Source organism: Aquarana catesbeiana, linkage group LG04 (genome assembly GCF_042186555.1).
Source record: "Aquarana catesbeiana isolate 2022-GZ linkage group LG04, ASM4218655v1, whole genome shotgun sequence".
Classification (NCBI taxonomy): domain Eukaryota; kingdom Metazoa; phylum Chordata; class Amphibia; order Anura; family Ranidae; genus Aquarana; species Aquarana catesbeiana.
Genome location: NC_133327.1, coordinates 442693560 through 442717925, shown reverse-complemented (window position 1 = coordinate 442717925; position 24366 = coordinate 442693560). Strand labels below are relative to the sequence as shown.

At 44.9% G+C, this 24366-nt stretch overlaps 1 protein-coding gene across 1 annotated transcript in view; it reads left to right on the top strand.

Annotated features, from left to right (window-relative positions):
• Positions 1-24366, top strand: part of LOC141140366 (plasminogen-like) — a 198208-nt gene that overhangs the window by 72702 nt on the left and 101140 nt on the right. Inside the window, exon 10 of the mRNA XM_073627454.1 lies at positions 18538-18703. Coding sequence (XP_073483555.1) covers positions 18538-18703 — 166 coding nt within the window. The remainder of the gene's footprint in view (positions 1-18537; positions 18704-24366) is intronic.

The following is a 24366-nucleotide window of genomic DNA, read 5'->3' as shown; positions in this document are numbered from 1 at the left end:
GGCCAGTAGCTCAATTGCATACTGTGCAAGCTCTGGCCAGTGATCCATCCTCAAGACCCAGTAACCCAGAGGATTTTCGGTGGGAAAGGTGTCCAAGTCTGATCTTGCCCCTAGGTATTCCTGCACCATGTAAAACAGACGCTGGCGATGGTTGCTGGAACCGATCATACCTTGGGGCTGCGGACCAAAAAATTGTCTGAACGCATCGGTCAGACGGCCGCCTTCTCCACCGCTCCTTCTTTGACTGACCGAAGCCTCAGCAACACGTTGTCCAGAAACAGGAGTTTGTAACCTCCCAGTCTCTGGGAACGCGTTGCACAGACCTTTCTGCAAGGCCTCCCGAAGATGTTTCATCCTCTGCTCCCTCTGCGATGGCAAGATAAGGTCCGCAACCTTACCCTTGTAACGTGGATCAAGGAGGGTTGCCAGCCAGTATTGGTCCTTCTCCTTGATACCACGAATCTGAGGATCCTTACGCAGGCTTTGCAGGATCAGGGAGGCCATGCAGCGTAGGTTTGCTGAGGCATTCGGTCCGGAGTCCTCTGGGTCACTAAGGACGACATGGTCCGCAGCCACCTCCTCCCAGCCACGTACAAGTCCATGTGTTTCTTGGGACTGATCCCTTACAGACTGCTGCTGATGCTGAGTGCCAGGCTCCACCTCCATACTGACACAATCTTCCTCCTCCTCCTCCTCCTCTTCCTCCTCGTCCTCTTCCTGTGTGATCGGCGGGCACGCAGGAACACTGTCTGGATAAAGGGGGCCTTGAGAGCTAAGGAAGTCCTCCTCTTCCTGCCTCTGTTCTGCCTCAAGTGCCCTGTCCATTATTCCACGCAGCGTGTGCTCCAACAGGTGGACAAGGGGGACAGTGTCACTGATGCATGCACTGTCACTGCTCACCATCCTCGTGGCCTCCTCAAATGGTGACAGGACAGTGCATGCATCCCTGATCATGGCCCACTGGCATGGGGAAAAAAAACCAAGCTCCCCTGACCCTATCCTGGTGCCATAGTCGCACAGGTACTCATTGATGGCCCTCTGCTGCATGTGCAGCCGCTGCAGCATGGCCAATGTTGAGTTCCACCTGGTGGGCATGTCACAGATTAGGCGGTTCTTGGGCAGGTTAAACTCCTTTTGGAGGTCCGTCAGCCGAGCACTGGCATTATATGACCGGCGGAAATGCACACAGACTTTCCTGGCCTGCCTCAGGACATCCTGTAAGCCCGGGTACCTGCCCAAGAACCGCTGCACCACCAAGTTAAGGACGTGAGCCAAACAGGGCACATGGGTCATTTGTCCCTGTCGGAGGGCAGAGAGGAGGTTGGTGCCATTGTCGCAAACCACCATTCCTGCCTCAAGTTGGCGTGGCGTCAACCACCTCTGAACCTGCCCCTGCAGAGCTGACAGAACCTCTGCCCCAGTGTGGCTCCTGTCCCCCAAGCACACCAGCTCAAGCACTGCATGGCATCTTTTGGCCTGCGTACTTGCGTAGCCCCTTGAACGACTACGGAGCACCGCTGGTTCCGAGGAAGAGGCCATGGAGGAAGAAGAAGAGGAGGGGGTGGAGGAGAGAGGTGTGTCACAATCATTAGCATTTTGGAGGCGTGGTGGCGGAACAACCTCCAACACTACTGCACCTTGTCCTGCATCCTTCCCAGCTGCCAGCAGAGTCACCCAATGCGCCGTGAAACTTAGGTAACGTCCCTGTCCATGCCTGCTGGACCATGAGTCAGCGGTAATATGCACCTTACCGCTGACCGCCCTGTCCAGCGAGGCATGGACATTGCCTTCCACATGCTGGTAGAGAGCCGGAATCGCCTTCCGTGAGAAAAAGTGGCGTTTGGGTACCTGCCACTGAGGAACCGCACATTCCACAAACTCACGGAAGGGGGCAGAGTCTACCAACTGAAAAGGCAGCAGTTGAAGTGCTAGCAATTTTGCCAAGCTAGCATTCAACCATTGGGCATGTGGATAGCTGGGAGCAAACTTCTTTCGGCGGTGCAGCAGCTGGGGCAGGGAAATTTGCCTGGTACAATCTGACGTCGGTGTACCAAAATCAGATTGCCCACAAGTACGTGGCTGTGACACACCTAATTCTACACCTTCATTCCTCTCAGTGCAGGTCTCAGAGAGGACTGAAGGTCTAGTGGGGTTGGAAATCTCAGCTGATGAGGAGCAAGCAGAGGTCCTCTTTGTTCTTTGGTGTGGGTCTTTTAGATACGCTTGCCAACGAACTGCATGGCAGGTCAACATATGTCTGGTCAAGCATGTGGTACCCAAGCGGGAAATGTTTTGGCCACGCGAGATACGCTTGAGACATATGTTGCAAATAGCAGCGGTGCGATCTGATGCACTCGTCTCAAAAAAGGCCCACACCAAAGAACTTTTTGAATAACGCGCAGAGACTGCAGCGCCCTGCACATGTGGAGCTTTGGGGTGTGATGCAGTCAATGTGCTGCCCTTAGGCTGGCCCCTGGAGGGCATCCTGCCTCGTTGGTGATGTGCCGCCTCCTCCTCCTCCTCCTCCTCCTCTCTCCTATCAGGCACCCACGTTGAGTCAGTGACCTCATCATCCCCTCCCTCCTCATCACTGGAGCAAACCTGGCAGTATGCTGCAGCAGAGGGAGCATGACTGCCAGATTGCTGTCCTTCTTGGGCACCCCCTCTGTCCGTGCTCGTGTTACTGCCTTCATCGAGCTCAGTATCATCATCAGAGCCTTCCAAACGCTGGGCATCCTCCTGGAGCATGTACCCAACACTGTGGTCAAACAGTTCGAGGGACTCCTCAGGAGGACATGGTGGGGCTAGGGAAGGAGTCACTGATGACATTGAGCCGAGGGAAGAGGCCGCTGCTTTGCCAGACAAAGTACCCTGGGCATGGGTGAGAGAGGATGAGGAGGATGAGGACGGCTTGGTCATCCACTCGACCAAGTCTTCCGCATGTTGCGGCTCAACATGGCCAGCTGCCGAAAAAAAGGCCAAGCGTGTCCCATGGCCACGTGCTGATGAGGATGCACCGTCTCCACGACCAGCACTAGACACAGAGCCTGCTTGCCCTCTCTTATTGGCTTGTGACTGTCTGCCTCTCCTTCTTGGCCTTCCAGACATACTAATGGCCTGTAGCTGCACTAAGCTGGGATATATATATATATATATATATATATATATATATATATATATATGTACTGATACTGCAGCTAGCAAAATCAACTGCCTGCCTGTAGTATGAGAACACCACCAACCTTCTACAGGTAGCTTTAGCTGAACACTGTGAGGTGGACGCACCCCACTAACTTGTAGGTTTAGCTGAACACTGTGAGCAGGACGCACCCCACTAACTTGTAGGTTTAGCAGAACACTGTGAGCAGGATGCACTGCACTAACTGTAAATAGTCTAGCTGCCTGACTGTGGTACTAATAGGATCAAAAGAACACCAGCAATTTTCTTCAGGTAGCTGTATTTACTGTAACAAGACAAGCCTGCCTGTCAGTAAGAAGATAACAGAAACGGATCTAGCTGAACACTGTGAGCAGGACGCACCCCACTAGCTTGTAGGTTTAGCTGAACACTGTGAGGTGGACGCACCCCACTAACTTGTAGGTTTAGCTGAACACTGTGAGCAGGACGCACCCCACTAACTTGTAGGTTTAGCAGAACACTGTGAGCAGGACGCACTGCACTAACTGTAAATAGTCTAGCTGCCTGACTGTGGTACTAATAGGATCAAAAGAACATCAGTAATTTTCTTTAAAATACTGTAACAAGACAAGCCTGCCTGTCAGTAAGAAGATAACAGGAACGGATCTAGCTGAACACTGTGAGCAGGACGCACCCCACTAGCTTGTAGGTTTAGCTGAACACTGTGAGGTGGACGCACCCCACTAACTTGTAGGTTTAGCTGAACACTGTGAGCAGGACGCACCCCACTAACTTGTAGGTTTAGCAGAACACTGTGAGCAGGACGCACTGCACTAACTGTAAATAGTCTAGCTGCCTGACTGTGGTACTAATAGGATCAAAAGAACATCAGTAATTTTCTTTAAAATACTGTAACAAGACAAGCCTGCCTGTCAGTAAGAAGATAACAGGAACGGATCTAGCTGAACACTGTGAGCAGGACGCACCCCACTAGCTTGTAGGTTTAGCTGAACACTGTGAGGTGGACGCACCCCACTAAGTTGTAGGTTTAGCTGAACACTGTGAGCAGGACGCACCCCACTAACTTGTAGGTTTAGCAGAACACTGTGAGCAGGACGCACTGCACTAACTGTAAATAGTCTAGCTGCCTGACTGTGGTACTAATAGGATCAAAAGAACACCAGCAATTTTCTTCAGGTAGCTGTATTTACTGTAACAAGACAAGCCTGCCTGTCAGTAAGAAGATAACAGGAACGGATCTAGCTGAACACTGTGAGCAGGACGCACCCCACTAGCTTGTAGGTTTAGCTGAACACTGTGAGGTGGACGCACCCCACTAACTTGTAGGTTTAGCTGAACACTGTGAGTAGGACGCACCCCACTAACTTGTAGGTTTAGCAGAACACTGTGAGCAGGACGCACTGCACTAACTGTAAATAGTCTAGCTGCCTGACTGTGGTACTAATAGGATCAAAAGAACACCAGCAATTTTCTTCAGGTAGCTGTATTTACTGTAACAAGACAAGCCTGCCTGTCAGTAAGAAGATAACAGAAACGGATCTAGCTGAACACTGTGAGCAGGACGCACCCCACTAGCTTGTAGGTTTAGCTGAACACTGTGAGGTGGATGCACCCCACTAACTTGTAGGTTTAGCTGAACACTGTGAGCAGGACGCACCCCACTAACTTGTAGGTTTAGCAGAACACTGTGAGCAGGACGCACTGCACTAACTGTAAATAGTCTAGCTGCCTGACTGTGGTACTAATAGGATCAAAAGAACACCAGCAATTTTCTTCAGGTAGCTGTATTTACTGTAACAAGACAAGCCTGCTTGTTAGTAAGAAGATAACAGAAATGGATCTAGCTGAACACTGTGAGCAGGACGCACCCCACTAGCTTGTAGGTTTAGCTGAACACTGTGAGGTGGACGCACCCCACTAACTTGTAGGTTTAGCTGAACACTGTGAGCAGGACGCACCCCACTTACTTGTAGGTTTAGCAGAACACTGTGGGCAGGACGCACTGCACTAACTGTAAATAGTCTAGCTGCCTGACTGTGGTACTAATAGGATCAAAAGAACACCAGTAATTTTCTTTAAAATACTGTAACAAGACAAGCCTGCCTGTCAGTAAGAAGATAACAGGAACGGATCTAGCTGAACACTGTGAGCAGGACGCACTGCACTAAATGTAAATAGTCTAGCTGCCTGACTGTGGTACTAATAGGATCAAAAGAACACCAGTAATTTTCTTCAAAATACTGTAACAAGACAAGCCTGCCTGTCAGTAGGAATATAACAGGAACGGATCTAGCTGAACACTGTGAGCAGGACGCACTGCACTAAATGTAAATAGTCTAGAAGATAACAGGAACGGATCTAGCTTAACTGAATACAGTGTATATATATATATATATATATATGCAACACCTGGGATGCATATATATACACAATACACTTTAAGTGCAGCTAACTGACTGACTGTCCTGCCTAATCTAGCTAACTCAGATGAAATGACACTGTCTCTCTCTCTCTCTCTAAGCACACCGGAACACACTGCACAGGGCCGCCGTGCAGGCGGCCTTATATAGTGTGGGGCGTGTACTAAATCCCCTGAGCCATAATTGGCCAAAGCCTCCTTGGCTTTGGCCAATTATGGCTCTCTGTTAAGGCGGCGCTGTGATTGGCCAAGCATGCGGGTCATAGTGCATGCTTGGCCAATCATCAGCAAGCAATGCACTGCGATGCCGCAGTGAATTATGGGCCGTGACGCGCCACACGAATTTGGCGCGAATGGCCCATATCGTTCGCAATTCGGCGAACGATCGAACAGCCGATGTTCGAGTCGAACATGGGTTCGACTCGAACACAAAGCTCATCCCTAATCACAGGTGATATAATTTGCTGCTCAGTGATTGCAGTATTCTAGTCTGCATCTCCCCAAGATAATACATAAAACTTGGCCAGTTAGTGGACCCTGAGGACAGGGTTGATGACCACTGCTTGAAGGGACTCTTTCCATGATTCCCCTCTTTGTTGTTTCTCTCTGGATAATGGGGTATCCTAAATAAATAAACATATTTTCTTCTTCGGTTTGTGTGAAAAATGTGTTCAGAGCTGCACCAACCAAACTTCCAAATACTAGATGTCACAATCAATAAATATACAGTGTGCTTCAACACAAAACAACCAAAATCAGCAGTAAAAGATAAGTGAAAAATAAATATAACAAAGTCCAATGATGTGAAAATGTTCAATCTGTTAATTTTTAATAAAAGTTAACATAGCAGTTTTAAAGTTGACGGATTGCTGTGATCACCGTTAAATATCTGGAGGCTTGTTACCAAAATGCTTGCTTGATCTCTGTCATAGGGATCAATTATAGTATCTCACAAAAGTGAGTACACCCCTCACATTTTTGTAAATATTTTATTATATCTTTTCTTTTGACAACACTGAAGAAATTACACTTTGCTAAAATGTAAAGTAGTGAGTGTACAGCTTGTATAACAGTTTAAATTTGCTGTCCCCTCAAAATAACTCAACACACAGCCATTAATGTCCAAACCGCTGGCAACAAAAGTGAGTACAACCCTGAGTGAAAATGTCCAAATTGGGCCCAAAGTGTCAGTATTTTGTGTGGCCACCATTATTTTCCTGCACTACTTTAACCCTCTTGGGCATGGAGTTTACCAGAGCTTCACAGGTTGCCACTGGAGTCCTCTTCCACTCCTCCATGACAATATCACGGAGCTGGTGGAAGTTATAGACCTTGCGCTCCTCCACCTTCTGTTTGAGGATGCCCCACAGCCCACAGGTGCTCAATAGGATTTAGATCTGGAGACATGCTTGGCCAGTCCATCGTCTTTACCCTCAGCTTCTTTAGCAAGGCAGTGGTCCTCTTGGAGGTTTGTTTGGGGTCATTATCATGTTGGAATACTGCCCTGTGGCCCAGTCTCCAAAGGGAAGGGATCATGCTCTGCTTCAGTATGTCACAGTCCATGTTGGCATTCATGGTTCTCTTAATGAACTGTAGCTTCCCAGTTCCGGCAGCATTCATGCAGCCCCAGACCATGACACTCCCACCACCATGCTTGACTTTAGGCACTCCTCACCTGGTTTCCGCCACACATGCTTGACACCATCTGAACCAAATAAGTTTATCTTGGTCTCATCAGACCACAGAACATGGTTCCAGTAACCCATGTCCTTAGTCTGCTTGTCTTCAGCAAACTGTTTTCGGGCTTTCTTGTGCATCATTTGTGGCCACTCATTACAATTAGAAGAAAAGAGGTTTAACCTTAAACTACGTAGAGGGTTCTTTACTGTAAGAGCGGCAAGGATGTGGAATTCCCTTCCACAGGCGGTGGTCTCAGCGGGGAGCATTGATAGCTTCAAGAAACTATTAGATAATCACCTAAATGACCGCAATATACAGGAATATGTAATGTAATACTGACACATAATCACACACATAGGTTGGACTTGATGGACTTGTGTCTTTTTTCAACCTCACCTACTATGTAACTATGTAACTATCTTTAGATAAGGCTTCCTTCTGGGACGACAGCCATGCAGACCAATTTGATAATCTGAGCACTGACAGGCTGACCCCCCACCCTTTCAACCTCTGCAGCAATGCTGGCAGCACTCATACATCTATTTCCCAAAGACAACCTCTTGATATGACGCTCAGCACGTGCACTCAACTTCTTTGGTGGACCATGGTGAGGCCTGTTGTGAGTGGAACCTGTCCTATTAAACTGTTGGCCACCATGCTGCAGCTCAGTTTCAGGGTCTTGGCAATCTTCTTATAGCCTAGGCCATCTTTATGTAGAGCAACAATTCTTTTTTTTCAGATCCTCAGAGAGTTCTTTGCCACGAGGTGCCATGTTGAACTTCCAGTGACCAGTATGAGAGAGTGATAGCGATAACATCAAATTTAACACACCTGCTCCCCATTCACACCTGAGACCTTGTAACACTGATGAATCACATGACACCGGGGAGGGAAAATGGCTAATTGGGCCCAATTTGGACATTTTCACTTAGGGTGTACTCACTTTTGTTGCCAGCGGTTTAAACAATAATGGCTGTGTGTTAAGTTATTTTGAGGGGACAGCAAATTGACACTGTTATACAAGCTGTACACTCACTACTTTACATTGTAGCACAGTGTAATTTCTTCAGTGTTGTCTCATGAAAAGATATAATAAAATATTTACAAAAATGTGAGTGGTGTATTCACTTTTGTACGATATTGTATATCTGGTAAGAGGCCATTGTTACCTGTGGCTGAAGGCACAAGGTGTTTGGTCATCCCTTCAAGATATTTTCGCCAGATTAGTGTATGGCTAAATACTTAACTTTATTTGATCTTTATTAGTCCTTTCTTCAAGCACATTGAAGATTTTCACATCATTGGACTTTGACATATAATATGTATAATTTTTCCTGTATCTTTTACTGCTGATTTTGGTTACATAGTCTGGTTGAAAAAAGACACAAGTCTATCTAGTTAAACCAATAAAAGGGGTGGGGTACAATCCTATATACAGTAGGGATGGAAAGTATTCAGACCCCCTTAAATTTTTCACTCTTTGTTATATTGCACCCATTTGCTAAAATCATTTAAGTTTATTTTTTTCCTCATTAATGTACACACAGCACCCCATATTGACAGAAAAACACAGAATTGTTGACATTTTTGCAGATTTATTAAAAAAGAAAAACTGAAATATCACATGGTCCTAAGTATTCAGACCCTTTGCTGTGACACTCATATATTTCACTCAGGTGCTGTCCATTTCTTCTGATCATCCTTGAGATGGTTCTACACCTTCATTTGAGTCCAGCTGTGCTTGATTATACTGATTGGACTTGATTAGGAAAGCCACACACCTGTCTATATAAGACCTTACAAGCTCACAGTGCATGTCAGAGCAAATGAGAATCATGAGGTCAAAGGAGCTGCCTGAAGAGCTCAGAGACAGAATTGTGGCAAGGCACAGATCTGGCTAAGATTACAAAAAAATTTCTGCTGCACTTAAGGTTCCTAAGAGCACAGAGGCCTCCATAATCCTTAAATTGAAGACGTTTGGAATGACCAGAACCCTTCCTAGAGCTGGCCGTCCGGCCAAACTGAGCTATCAGGGGAGAAGAGCCTTGGTGAGAGAGGTAAAGAAGAAGCCAAAGATCACTGTGGCTGGGCTCCAGAGATGCAGTCGGGAGATGGGAGAAAGTTGTAGAAAGTCAACCATCACTGCAGCCCTCCACCAGTCGAGGCTTTATGGCAGAGTGGCCCGACGGAAGCCTCTCCTCAGTGCAAGACACATGAAAGTCCGCATGGAGTTTGCTAAAAAACACCTGAAGAACTCCAAGATGGTGAGAAATAGGATTCTCTGATCTGATGAGACCAAGATAGAACTTTTTGGCCTTAATTCTAAGTGGTATGTATGGAGTAAACCAGGCACTGCTCATCACCTGTCCAATACAGCCCCAACAGTGAAGCATGGCGGTGGCAGCATCATGCTGTGGGGGTGTTTTTCAGCTGCAGGGACAGGACGACTGGTTGCAATCGAGGGAAAGATGAATGCGGCCAAGTACAGGTATATCCTGGACAAAAACCTTCTCTAGAGTGCTCAGGACCTCATACTTCCAACAAGACAATGACCCTAAGCACACAGCTAAAATAACAAAGGAGTGGCTTCACAAAAACTGTTCTTGAATGGCCTAGCCAGAGCCCTGACTTAAACCCAATTGAGCATCTCTGGAGAGACCTAAAAATGGCTGTCTACCAGCGTTTACCATCCAACCTGACAGAACTGGAGAGGATCTGCACGGAGGAATGGCAGAGGATCCCAAAATCCAGGTGTGAAAAACTTGTTGCATCTTTCCCAAAAAGACTCATGGCTGTATTGGATCAAAAGGGTGTTTCTACTAAATACTGAGCAAAGGGTCTGAATACTTAGGACCATGGGATATTTCAGTTTTTCTTTTTTAATAAATCTGCAAAAATGTCAACAATTCAGTGTTTTTCTGTCAATATGGGGTGCTGTGTGTACATTAACGAGGGAAAAAAATTAACTGAAATGATTTTAGCAAATGGCTGCAATATAACAAAGAGTGAAAAATTTAAGGGGGTCTGAATACTTTCTGTCCCAACTGTATACAAGCCTATACCCACAGTGGATCCAGAGGAAGTAAAAAAAAAAAAGCAAAGCATGATCTGATTCCTTCCTGATCCCCCATGATCAGGTTGTTTTGTATTGATGCACACTTATTGTGTGTATTTAATGGGGTATACTAATCTGTATTTTCAGAAGTAAGCTAATTTAGAAGTATCTTGCCCTGAACAGTAAGTCTGGCCATACATTATAAATTTTTCTTGTACAATTTTCCTTAAGATTTACCAAAACCATACAATATGAGGTAAAACCTAAACACTTTCAATTTGTATGCAGTCCGGCAGGCCCTTACTCTACATAGTTGAAGGTAAATCTAAAGGAAATTGAATAAAAAAGTTGTATAATGTATAGCCAGCCCAAAGGGTTCTCTGAAACCTAGTTTCATAAATGCTGTTCACAAGAGACAAAACCTTTCATTTCATGAAGGGCTTGTCACAAGTTGATATTTGAAACGTGAATGTGTCTTGTTTCACATCCCAAACAATCTACAGCTACATTGCGTAAAGGGAAAATCTGTTTCTAGCTCCAATCCCTTTACCCTAACACTGTCTTCAGAGGGAAAGGCTTTCATTACCTTTTCACTATTAGAGACAATTTTGTGAAGCCTGAGGTTGGCAGTGGCAGCTCTGCCTGAGGTCTCCTGAGAATCAATTGCTTCTTCTGTAGGCTTGAGCATGTTGTCTACTTAGAAATAGTTTTCCACAAATTCACATGCATCAGATCAAAATTAGTTTTCACCTTCTTAAGCTGTCTTTCTCAGCCCAAAATTTGCTACAGCAAGAAAAGAACTGTTACCAAAAACATGTACTTTCGTTCGGTAGTCGTTGTCAGAACTTCAGTAAGTTTCCGTTGTCTACTCTGACAATGAAACAGTGGAACATTTGCAGAATGTTGGCCATAACAGTAATTAGTTCTTGACTGAAGCAGGGCAAAACACTGCAAGGTTGTTCTTCAGATTAGATCCAGTGGGAAGGACATTGTTGAGGAAAACACACTCACATTGAGCACTTGAGTCAAAGACTACCCTGATCTGGCTTGCAAGGATGTTACACAAGTTTTTCTGTTCAGGGTGCATTGTAAAGAAATTGTGCTTCTGTATGCTGACTAATATTTGGTAGTTTCTTTTTTGAGAGCATATGAGAGGTATGTGGTCAGCTATACCTCTCAAGTGAGAGTGGTAAGAGGCAGCTGCAGAAGAAGGGATCTCCTCTCTATTGGTTGGAATTTGGTTGCATTCAATGAAAGTGGGCAATGATATTTCTGCACTGCCATTCAGGGGAGCTAATACAAGACCAGTGGCTCTCCTGTTTGAAACTTCTGTGATGCCAGCACAGGTATGGTAAGGCATCTCCTGTTATGTTTAACAAGTCAAAATGTTTTGATCTAGCAAGCGATCGGTTACCTTAATCATCTGGTCTAGTATACAGTTTTACAGTCTTTTAAGGTTGACAATTAGCCTAGGTTTACACTAGTGCTGCTGCATGTTGATGTGTTTTTCAGCACCTTTTTATAGTGCAACGTCATGCGATTTTGACACTTTTTTTCATGCTGATCCTTTTTTGGAAGGAGGAGGCTGGATTTTATACATAAAATGCTGCCATAAATACATCAAAATGCACGGAAATGCAGTTTACATGAGCTTTCCATGCACTCCCATTGATGTCTACAGGACAGCAAGTGCAGTATAAAACAAACTAAGTATATTTTTGTACAGGATTTGTTACACATACTTCTATACATGTAATGAAAACTGGAGTATGGGGCTCTGTTTGGTCTGTGTTGTCCCTGCCATGCTTTGCCTCAGGAGGATTACCTGTACACACAGTAGGACTGTCTTGAAATGGATTTTCCTGTGATCATTACTGTCACATTCTATGTTCTTAATAGTGGACTAACAGTCTTTAGTATGGTGTTCAATGGACGCACAGCATTTGAAGCAAACCCCAAATTTCTTAAAAAGCTCTTTGTGTTCTTGCATGAGTTTCATTCTGAAGCAGATACATTTCCTCAGCGCGCGTGGTTTGTTATGTAAAGAAAATGAAAAAAAAAACAAGACCGCTGTTGGTAGAGGGTCACTAGATAGTACTAGAGCATAAATAATGAGCTCAGCTGAATGGAGCAATGTATGTTTCTATATACAATGCCTTGAAAAAGTATTTATACCCCTTAACATTTTCCACATTTTGTCATGTTACAACCAAAAACGTAAATGTATTTTTTTGGATTTTATGTGATAGGCCAACACAAAGTGGCACATACAGTATCTCACAAAAGTGAGTACACCCTTCACATTTTTAAAAATATTTTATTATATCTTTTCTTTTGACAACACTGAACAAATGACACTTTGCTAGAATGTAAAGTAGTGAGTGTACAGCTTGTATAACAGTGTAAATTTGCTGTCCCCTCATAATAACTCAACACACAGCCATTAATGTCTAAACCGCTGACAACAAAAGTGAGTACACCGCTAAGTGAATGTCCAAATTGGGCCCAATTAGCTATTTTCCCTCCCTGGTGTCATGTGACTCATTAGTGTTACAAGGTCTCAGGTGTGAATGGGGAGCAGCTGTGTTAAATTTGGTGTTCTCGCTCTCACTCTCTCATACTGGTCACTGGAAGTTCAAACATGGCACCTCATGGCAAAGAACCCTCTGAGGATCTGAAAAAAAGAATTGTTGCTCTACATAAAGATGGTCTAGGCTATAAGAATATTGCCAAGACCCTGAAACGGAGCTGCTGCACTGTGTCCAAGACCATACAGCAGTTTTTAACAGGACAGGTTCCACTCAGAACAGGCCTCGCCATGGTCGACCAAAGAGGTTGAGTGCACGTGCTCAGCATCTTATTCAGAGGTCGTTTTTGGGAAATAGACGTATGAGTGCTGCCAGTATTGCTGCAGAGATTGAAGGGGTGGGGGGTCAGCCTGTCAGTGCTTAGACCTTATGCCGCACACTGCATCAAATTGGACTGCATGGCTGTCATCTCAGAAGGAAGCCTCTTCAAAAGATGATGCATAAGAAAGCCCGCAAACAGTTTGCTGAAAGACAAGCAGACTAAGGACAGTAATCCATGTCCTTAGTCTGCTTGTCTTTCAAGTCCTTAGTCTGCTTGTCTTTTAGAACCATGTCCTGTGATCTGATGAGACCAAAATAAACTTATTTGGTTCGGATGGTGTCAAGCGTGTGTGGTGGCAACCAGGTGAGGAGTACAAAAACAAGTGTATCTTACCTACAATCAAGTACGGTGGTTGGAGTGTCATGGTCTGGGGCTGCATGAGTGCTGCCATCACTGGGGAGCTACAGTTCAATAAGGGAACCATGAATGCCAACATGTACTGTGACATACTTAAGCCGAGCTTGATCCTCTCCCTTCGGAGACTGGGCCGCAGGACAGTATTCCAACATGATAACGACCCCAAACACACCTCCAAGACAACCATTGCCTTGCTAAAGAAGCTAAGGGAAAAGGTGATGGACTGGCCAAACATGTCTCCAGACCTAAACCCTATTGAGAATCTGTGAGGCATCCTCAAATGGAAGGTGGAGAATCACAAGGTCTCTAACATCCACCAGCTCCGTGATGTTGTCATGGAGGAGTGCAAGAGGACACCAGTGGCAACCTGGGAAGCTCTGGTGAACACCATGCCCAAGAGGGTTAAGGCAGTGCTGGAAAATAATGGTGGCCACACAAAATATTGACACTTTGGGCCCAATTTGGATATTTTCACTTAGGGGTGTACTCACTTTTGTTGCCAGAGGTTTAGACATTAATGGCTATGTGTTGAGTTATTTTGAGGGGACAGCAAATTTACACTGTTATACAAGCTGGACACTCACTACTTTACATTTTAGCAAAGTGTAATTTCTTTAGTGTTGTCACATGAAAAGATATAATAAAATATTTACAAAAATATGGGGGGTGTACTTACTTTTGTGAGATACTGTAATTGTAAACTGGAAGGAAAATGATCAATGGTTTTCAATTTTTTTTACAAATAAATATGTGAAAAGTGTGGCGCTCATTTGTATTCAGCCCCCCCGAGTTAGTACTTTGTAGAACCACCTTTAGCTGCAATTACAGCTGCAAGTCTTTTGGGGGATGTCTCCACCAGCTTTGCACATCTAGTGAGTGACATTTTGGCCCATTCTTTGCAAAATAGCTCAGCTCTGTCAGATTGGATGGAGAGCGTCTGTGAACAGTAATTTTTAAGCCTTGCCATGGATTCTCAATTGGATTTAGGTCTCGACTTTGGGCCATTCTAACATATGAATATGCTTTGATCTAAAAGATTCCATTGTACCTCTGGTTGTATGTTTAGGGTCGTTGTCCTGCTGGAAGGTGAACCTCTGCCCCATCTCAAGTCTTTTGCAGACTCTAACATGTTTTCTTCTAAGATTGCCCTGTATTTGGCTCCATCCATCTTCCATCAACTCTGACCGGCTTCCCTGTCCCTGCTGAAGAAAAGCATCCCCGCAACATGTTGCTGCCACCACCATGTTTCACAGTGAGAATGGTCTGTTCAGGGTAATGTGCAGTGTTAGTTTTCTGCCACATATAGTGTTTTGCTTTTAGGTCAAAAGGTTACATTTTGGTCTCATCTGACCAGAGGACCTTCTTCCACATGTTTGCTGTGTCCCCCACATGGCTTCTTGCAAACTGCAAATGGGACTTCTTATGGTTTTCTTTCAACAATGGCTTTTTTCTTGCCACTCTTCCATAAAGTCCAGATTTGTAGAGTGCACAATAGTTGTCCTGTGGACTAGACTTGACTAGATGGAAAAGTTTGTTTCCTTTTCATTAGTAAAATACATAATTTAGTTTTGTTATATTTGTTATGTTGTGTTAATTTGTTTTCAGGATAATTCGTTATTACTGTAGAGTATAGATATTCGTTATAACGAATTGATTCGTTTTATTGCATAATTGTTTCGTTTTTTTTGATAATTCATTATTTATGTATATATATTTGTGATAACAAATTGTAATTCTGAAAGTCGTTTGTTTATTGAATCCATTAACACATACACACAATGACAAATGCAATACAACACCCTTCTCAGGAATGCACTTTGCCAGTGGTTGTGCTGTGTCACTGCTGCTGGTACTAGGAGGAACCTGATGTTTAGAGCTTGAATCCATTAGTACACACACACAGAATATCTCTGCTGCTTCTCAAAACCCATCTCCTCTGCTGAAATACAACACCCTTCTCACTCAGTTCTCAGGAATACACTTTGCCAGTATTAATAATCCAACCTCCAGCACAAAATGAATCAGCTGATAGGCTGTAAGATTTACTCCAAGTCAACCTGCTGTTTCATTAGCCCTTTAACAAATTAATGAATCTTGCTGAATGAATTTGTTATTTTGTTATAATTTCTTTCATATCAGTTGAAATTTGTTATTTTTTTCTGCAAAAAATCGTCTCAATTTTGATTCGTTACGAAACGAATTGCACATGTCTACTGTAGACAGATTCTTCCACCTGAGCTGTGGCTCTCTGCAGCTCCTCCAGTTACCATGGGCCTCTTGGCTGCTTCTCTGATTAATGCTTTCCTTGCCCGGCCTGTCAGTTTAGGTGGACGACTATGTCTTGGTAGGTTTGTAGTCGTACCATACTCTTTCCATTTTTGGATAATGGATTGAACAGTGTTATGTGAGATGTTCAAAGCTTGGGATTTTTTTTTATAGCCTAACCCTACTTTAAACTTCTCCACAACTTTATCCCTGACCTGTCTGGTGTGTTCCTTGGCCATAATGATGCTGTTTGTTCACTAAGGTTCTCTAGCAAACCTCTGAGGGCTTCACAGAACAGCTGTATTTGTTTACTAATTTGGTGACTTCTGAAGGCAATTGGTTTCACTAGATTTTAGTTAGGGGAATCAGAGGGGGCTGAATACAAATGCATGCCACAATTTTTAGATATTTATTTGTAAAAAAAAATGAAAACCATTTATTATTTTCCTTCCACTTCACAACTATGTGCCACTTTGTGTTGGTCTATCACATAAGATCCCAATAAAATAAATATTATTAGTTATTATTATTAGTTTTTTGTTGTAACATGACAAAAGTTGGAAAATGTCAAGGGGTATGAATACTTTTTGAAGGCACTGTAAATAGTTCATGAAATAAGGCATGTATCCACGGGGTCCATTAAAAAAGGTTTATTGAGCACATAAGGACAAATGAAATGGCTCTTTAAAAATAAATGATGCTGTGGTAAAAAGCTCACTGTAACACTGTAATGATGACAGTAAAAGCATACCAGCCTTAGGCACCACGAGAATGGCTGGATAAACAGGTGACTCCAAGGAAGAGGCCAGAATCAGCTGGAAAGATGATGTTCAGTGTGGAGAGGTTGTACAACAGATTCCAACAAGCCAGCACAGAAGTGACACACTTTATCCATATTACTGTGAATATGTCAAATAAAACAATAAAGAAATACACAAATAAGCACCACAGCTGAAACCTTACATAAGAAATAGAAGGCTATGTGTTTGGCAAATGGATTATTAGCCCAGATGTACCAACAGCATATAAGGATTTTAGCGTATACCAGGACAAAAATGGCGCCTATCGCGGTCCCTTGTATTTGTAGGAAGAATTGGTCAAGAAAAACAAAATAATTATACTCTAGGCAGAACCTGGTGCTGTCCTGGTGAGGCTAAAGCATGCAGAAGGAGGGTGGTGTTAACTATATAGAGCACCCCCTAGTTACAGAGTGAGGTAGGGACAAAATACTAAAGACGAAGAGATAGACAATGCATGTGTAACAATTTATATACGGTATATACAGGTGAGCCAATCAAACATGTTTAGGGGACTGCCAACCAGCAGACTTGCCTCTTAGCAGTTTTTTTATAATTAAATTGGAGTACTGGTTTTAATTGTCCAGTTCTGGTCACCAGTCCTCAGGAGGGAGAGCGAGTCCAAAGAAGGGCAACTAAGCTGACAAGGGGGCTGGATGACCTCATTTTTTAAGAATGAATAAACATTAAACTTATAATCCCTGGAGAAGAGATGCTTAAGTGGGGACATGATTGCAATATATACAAATCTTTAGTGACTCTAGACACGCGGCCCCACAATGAGGTTGGATTTGAAGCAACTCAGTCTGAACTGCGTAAGGGGTTCTTTACTGTTAAGCCCTGTACACATGGTCGGACATTGAACAGACATTCCGACAACAAAATCCATGGATTTTTTCCGACGGATGTTGGCTCAAACTTGTCTTGCATACACACAGTCACACAAAGTTGTCGGAAAATCCGATCGTTCTGAACGTGGTGACGTAAAACACGTACGTCGGGACTATAAACGGGGCAGTAGCCAATAGCTTTCGTCTCTTAATTTATTCTGAGCATGCGTGGCACTTTGTGCGGCGGATTTGTGTACACACGATCGGAATTTCCGACAACGGATTTTGTTGTCGGAAAATTTTATAGCAAGCTCTCAAACTTTGTGTGTCGGAAATTCCTATGGAAAATGTGTGATGGAGCCTACACACGATCGGAATTTCCGACAACAAGGTCCTATCACACATTTTCCATCAGAAAAGCCTATCGTTTGTACTGGGCATTAGAGCTGTAAGGATGTGGAAACCCCTTCCATGTTTAGTGTTGTCAGCAGGGAGTGTAGATAAGTTAAAAAAAACTTTAGATGTGTTTCTTAGCAAACACAATGTACAGGGATATTGAAAATGGTAGAGACAAACACACACGCACTCAGGTTGAACTGGTGTATTTATTCAAACTTACCAACTTTGAAAGGTTCTCCTGCTATAATTGTACATAACAGTTTACTACTATGAAAGGAGTTAGATTTCCAATGTAAACCTGTGTGATTAGCTAACATGTACAAAACTGGTGGGGCGAGTACAAACAGATACTGTACCTATAGGCACCTGCAAATAACTTTAGATGTATTATTGATGACTTTGGATATCCTGGGGCATTTAGCAAGGCAAGTTCCATTTCCCTGAAATTCAAGTCCTGGTCTGCCTCTTACTGATTCCTGCACCTCACCATTGGTTAGAGTCCACTCATCATATTGAGGGACCAATAGTAAGCAGTGGGAGACAAAGTGTGTAGGTAAGTATGTTGTAATTTGGAATATGAATATTTACCATATGAATTATTTCTACAGTGCATAGTAGAATATATTAATTTAAATAACAAAAAATCGTTATTTTTTTCTTTACAGTTATACCTGAGTCTACAAAACCTACAGTAGTTTCAGGTTGTTATGAAGGAAATGGAGGAGAATACCGAGGCACAACTTACATCACAATTTCTGGTAAAAGATGTCAGGCCTGGAGCTCCCAAATGCCACATGCACATTCCAGGACACCTGATAAATTTCCAAATGCGTAAGTGATGCTGACATTATTACAGAGGAAGAACAAAAACAATGGATGCAACAGAATGTGTGAAAGTGTGCTCAGTGGTGATAGAACTAACAGCCGCTGATCAATGAAGGTTTTCCAGTATAGCTGTTCAACAGAAACCAATTTAACAAAAATGACTTCTGTTGAACAGGGAAGGCCACCCACATATCGAAATTTGTCTGGTCCTTGCCGAACTGGCCAAATATCGATCTGTCTGTACCCACCTTTAAGACAAACAATCTGTATAAGGATGGCCATATACAGTTACACTTCTTTCATTCAGCCTGCTGGCTGAACTATAGTCACACATAGGGATGAGCCGAACACCCCCCGGTTCGGTTCGCACCAGAACATGCGAACGGACCAAAAATTTGCACGAACGTTTGAACCCCATTGACGTCTATGGGACTCGAACGTTCGAAATCAAAAGTGCTAATTTTAAAGGCCAATTTGCATGGTATTGTCCTAAAAAGGATTTGGGGACCCGGGTCCTGCCCCAGGGGATATGTATCAATGCAAAAAAAAGTTTTAAAAACGGACGTTTTTTCGGGAGCAGTGATTTTAATGATGCTTAAAGTAAAAAAAAAGTGAAATATTCCTTTAAATATCGTACCTGGGGGGTGTCTATAGTATGCCTGTAAAGTGGCCCACGTTTCCCGTGCTTAGAACAGTCTCTGCACAAAATGTCATTTTTAAAGGAAAAAAAGTCATTTAAAAGTGCTTGCGGCTTTAATGTAATGTCGGATCCTGGCAATATGGATGAAAATCAGTGAGACAAATGACATGGGTACCCCCAAGTCCATTACCAGGCCATTTGGGTCTTGTATGGATATTAAGGGGAACCCCGCACCCAAATTAAAAAAGGAAAGGTGTAGGGCCCCAGGCCCTATATACTCTGAACAGCAGTATACAGGCGGTGCAAACAAGACAGGGACTGTAGGTTTGTTGTTAAGTAGAATCTGTTTGTAATTTTGAACTGGTACATTTTTAACGTGTTTAGCTCCAGCCAAAAAATCTATTTTAAGCTTTTTGGAAAACCTAGGGAAGGGTTATCACCCCTGTGACATTTGTTTTGCTGTCTGTGCTCCTCTTCAGAAGATTTCACCTCACTTTTTGTCCCAATGACAAATGTTTTTTGAAAATTTGGGTTTTTTTGTGAAACAAGGATTGGTGATAAAGCATCAGTGGAAAGGAGAAATGTTTTTCCCATATTAACTCTTACAGGAGAGAATTTCCCTTCCTAGGGGTAGATTTCACCTCACTTCCTGTTGTCTCCTTCCGTTTGCAAGTAGGAGTCGTTTGTAAGTTAGATGTTTGAAAGTAGGGGCCTGCCCTATATACTTAGCAGAAATTTGGGCCTTAGGTGTTGTTGTGGCCACAACACTGTAAGCCCTCACAGGGCCATGCTGTGAAATATTAGATCAAGAATTGTAATTACATGCCCTGTTGAACAGGGGCAGAAAAATTGGGCCTTTGGTGGTGGTGGTGGTGCTGGTGCCACAACACTGTAAGTCCTCACAGATACTCTTGGTGGGCGCAGAAACGGGCCCTGCTGTGAAATATTAGATCAAGAATTGTAATTACATGCCCCTGTTGAACAGGGGCAGAAAAATTGGGCCTTTGGTGGTGCTGGTGCTGGTGCTACAACACTGTAAGTCCTCACAGATATTCTTGGTGGGTGCAGAAACGGGCCCTGCTGTGAAATATTAGAAAAAGAATTGTAATTACATGCCCCTGTTGAACAGGGGCAGAAAAATTGGGCCTTTGGTGGTGGTGGTGGTGCCACAACACTGGAACCCCTCACAGATGCTCTAGTTGGAGCGCAGGAACTAGCCCTGCTGCAAAGAATTGCATCAAAAATTGTAATTACACGCCCCTGTTAAACAGGGGCTGAAAAATTGGGCCTTAGGCACTGGTGCCACAACACTGAAACCCCTCACAGATAGTCTAGTTGGAGTGCATGAACTAGCCCTGCTGCAAAGAACTGCATCAAAAATTGTAATTACACACCCCTGTTAAACAGGGGCTGAAAAATTGGGCCTTAGGCACTGGTGCTGGTGCCACAACACTGCAACCCCTCACAGATACTCTAGTTGGAGCACAGGAACCAGCCCTGCTGTAAAGAATTGCATCAAAAATTGTAATTACACGCCCCTGTTAAACAGGGGCTGAAAAATTGGGCCTTAGGCACTGGTGCTGGTGCCACAACACTGCAACACCTCACAGATACTCTAGTTGGAGCGCAGGAACTAGCCCTGCTGCAAAGAATTGCATCAAAAACTGTAATTACACACCCCTGTTAAACAGGGGCTGAAAAATTGGGCCTTAGGCACTGGTGCTGGTGCCACAACACTGCAACCCCTCACAGATACTCTAGTTGGAGCACAGGAACCAGCCCTGCTGTAAAGAATTGCATCAAAAATTGTAATTACACGCCCCTGTTAAACAGGGGCTGAAAAATTGGGCCTTAGGCACTGGTGCTGGTGCCACAACACTGCAACACCTCACAGATACTCTAGTTGGAGCGCAGGAACTAGCCCTGCTGCAAAGAATTGCATCAAAAACTGTAATTACACACCCCTGTTAAATAGGGGCTGAAAAATTGGGCCTTAGGCACTGGTGCTGGTGCCACAGCACTGCAACCCCTCACAGATACTCTAGTTGGAGCGCAGAAACTAGCCCTGCTGCAAAGAATTGCATCAAAAATTGTAATTACATGCCCCTGTTAAACAGAGGCTGAAAAATTGGGCCTTAGGTACTGGTGGCGGGACTGGCGGCGCCCAGAACCAAAAATGTTCTTACAAGCTATCATCATGATCATTGAGGAGGAAGAGGATAATTACTCAGTATAACAGGATAGTCACTCAGCATCAGCATAGGCAGTCTTTGAAGGGATCTGACATTTCAAAAAAATTATTCAGTTACATCAGCATCAGGTGCTTGGTAGCTGGTTGTGATCCAAAACTGATTAATTTTTATGAAAGTCAGTCGATCGACCGAGTCGGTGGACAGACGCACCCTGTGATCGGTTACAAAGCCTCCAGCAGCACTGAATGTGCTTTCCGAAAGAACGCTGGATGCAGGACAGGCCAGTAGCTCAGTTGCATACTGTGCAAGCTCTGGCCAGTGATCCATCCTCAAGACCCAGTAACCCAGAGGATTTTCAGTGGGAAAGGTGTCCAAGTCAGATCTTGCCCCTAGGTATTCCTGCACCATGTAAAACAGACGCTGGCAATGGTTGCTGGAATCGATCATACCTTGGGGCTGCGGACTAAAAAATTGTCTGAACGCATTGGTCAGATGGCCACCTTTTCCACCGCTCCTTCTTTGACTGACCCAAGCCTCAGCAACATGTTGTCCAGAAACAGGAGTTTGTAACCTCCCAGTCTCTGGGAACGCGTTGCACAGCCCTTTCTGCAAGGCCTCCCGAAGATGTTTCATCCTCTGCTCCCTCTGCAATGGCAAGATAAGGTCCGCAACCTTACCCTTGTAACGTGGATCAAGGAGGGTTGCCAGCCAGTATTGTTCCTTCTCCTTAATACCACGAATACGAGGATCCTTCCGCAGGCTTTGCAGTATCAGGGAGGCCATGCAGCATAGGTTTGCTGAGGAATTCGGTCCGGAGTCCTCTGGGTCACTAAGGACGACATGATCTGCAGCCATCTCCTCCCAGCCACGTACAAGTCCATGTGTTTCTTGGGACTGTGAATGATCCCTTAAAGACTGCTGCTGATGCTGAGTGCCAGGCTCCATCTCCATACTGACACAATCCTCCTCCTCCACCTCCTCTTCCTGTGTAATCGGCTGGCATGCAGGAACACTGTCTGGATAAAGGGGGCCTTGAGAGCTAAGTAAGTCCTCCTCTTCCTGCCTCTGTTCTGCCTCAAGTGCCCTGTCCATTATTCCATGCAGCATGTGCTCCAACAGGTGGACAAGAGGGACAGTGTCACTGATGCATGCACTGTCACTGCTCACCATCCTCGTGGCTTCCTCAAATGGTGACAGGAGAGTGCATGCATCCCTGATCATGGCCCACTGGCGTGGGGAAAAAAAACAAGCTCTCCTGACCCTGTCCTGGTGCCATAGTCGCACAGGTACTCATTGATGGCCCTATGCTGCCACTGCAGCCACTGCAGCATGGCCAACGTTGAGTTCCACCTGGTGGGCATGTCACAGATTAGGCGGTTCTTGGGCAGGTTAAATTCCTTTTGGAGGTCTGCCAGCCGAGCACTGGCATTATATGACCGGCGGAAATGCACACAGACTTTCCTGGCCTGCCTCAGGACATCTTGTAAGCCCGGGTACCTGCCCAAGAACCGCTGCACCACCAAGTTAAGGACGTGAGCCAAACAGGGCACATGGGTCAGTTGTCCCTGTCGGAGGGCGGAGAGGAGGTTGGTGCCATTGTCGCAAACCACCATTCCTGCCTTAAGTTGGCATGGCAACAACCACTTCTGAACCTGCCCCTGCAGAGCTGACAGAACCTCTGCCCCAGTGTGGCTCCTGGCCCCCAAGCACACCAGCTCAAGCACCGCATGGCATCTTTTGGCCTGCATACTTGCATAGCCCCTTGAACACCTACGGAGCACCCCTGATTCCGAGGACAAAGCACAGGAAGAGGCCATGGAGGAAGAAGAAGAGGAGGGGGTGGAGGAGAGAGGTGTGTCAGAATCATTAGTAGTGGCATTTTGGAGGCGTGGTGGCGGAACAACCTCCAACATTACTGCACCTTGTCCTGCATCCTTCCCAGCTGCCAGCAGAGTCACCCAATGCGCGGTGAAACTTAGGTAACATCCCTGTCCATGCCTGCTGGACCATGAGTCAGCGGTAATATGCACCTTACCGCTGACCGCCCTGTCCAGCGAGGCATGGACATTGCCTTCCACATGCCAGTAGAGAGCCGGAATCGCCTTCCATGAGAAAAAGTGGCATTTGGGTACCTGCCACATTCCACAAACTCACGGAAGGGGGCAGAGTCTACCAACTGAAAAGGTAACAGTTGAAGTGCTAGAAATTTTGCCAAGCTAGCATTCAACCGCTGGGCATGTGGATGGCTGGGAGTGAACTTCTTTCGGCGGTGCAGCAGCTGGGGCAGGGAAATTTGCCTGGTACAATCTGACGCCGGTGTACCGAAAGCAGATTGCCCACAAGTACTTGGCTGTGACACACTTAATTCTACACCTTCATTTCTCTCAGTGCAGGTCTCAGAGAGAACTGAAGGTATAGTGCGGTTGGAGATCTCAGCTGATGAGGAGCAAGGAGAGGTCCTCTTTGTTCTTTGGTGTGGGTCTTTTAGATACGCTTGCCAACGAACTGCATGGCAGGTCAACATATGTCTGGTCAAGCATGTGGTTCCCAAACGGGAGATGTTTTGGCCACACGAGATACGCTTGAGACATATGTTGCAAAAAGCAGCAGTGCGATCTGATGCACTCATCTCAAAAAAGGCCCACACCAAAGAACTTTTGGAATAACGTGCAGAGACAGCAGAGCCCTGCACATGCAGAGCTTTGCGGTGTGATGCAGTCAGTGTGCTGCCCTTAGGCTGGCCCCAGGAGGGCATCCTGCTTTGTTGGTGATGTGCCTCCTCCTCCTCTCTCCTATCAGGCACCCACGTTGAGTCAGTGACCTCATCATCCCCTCCC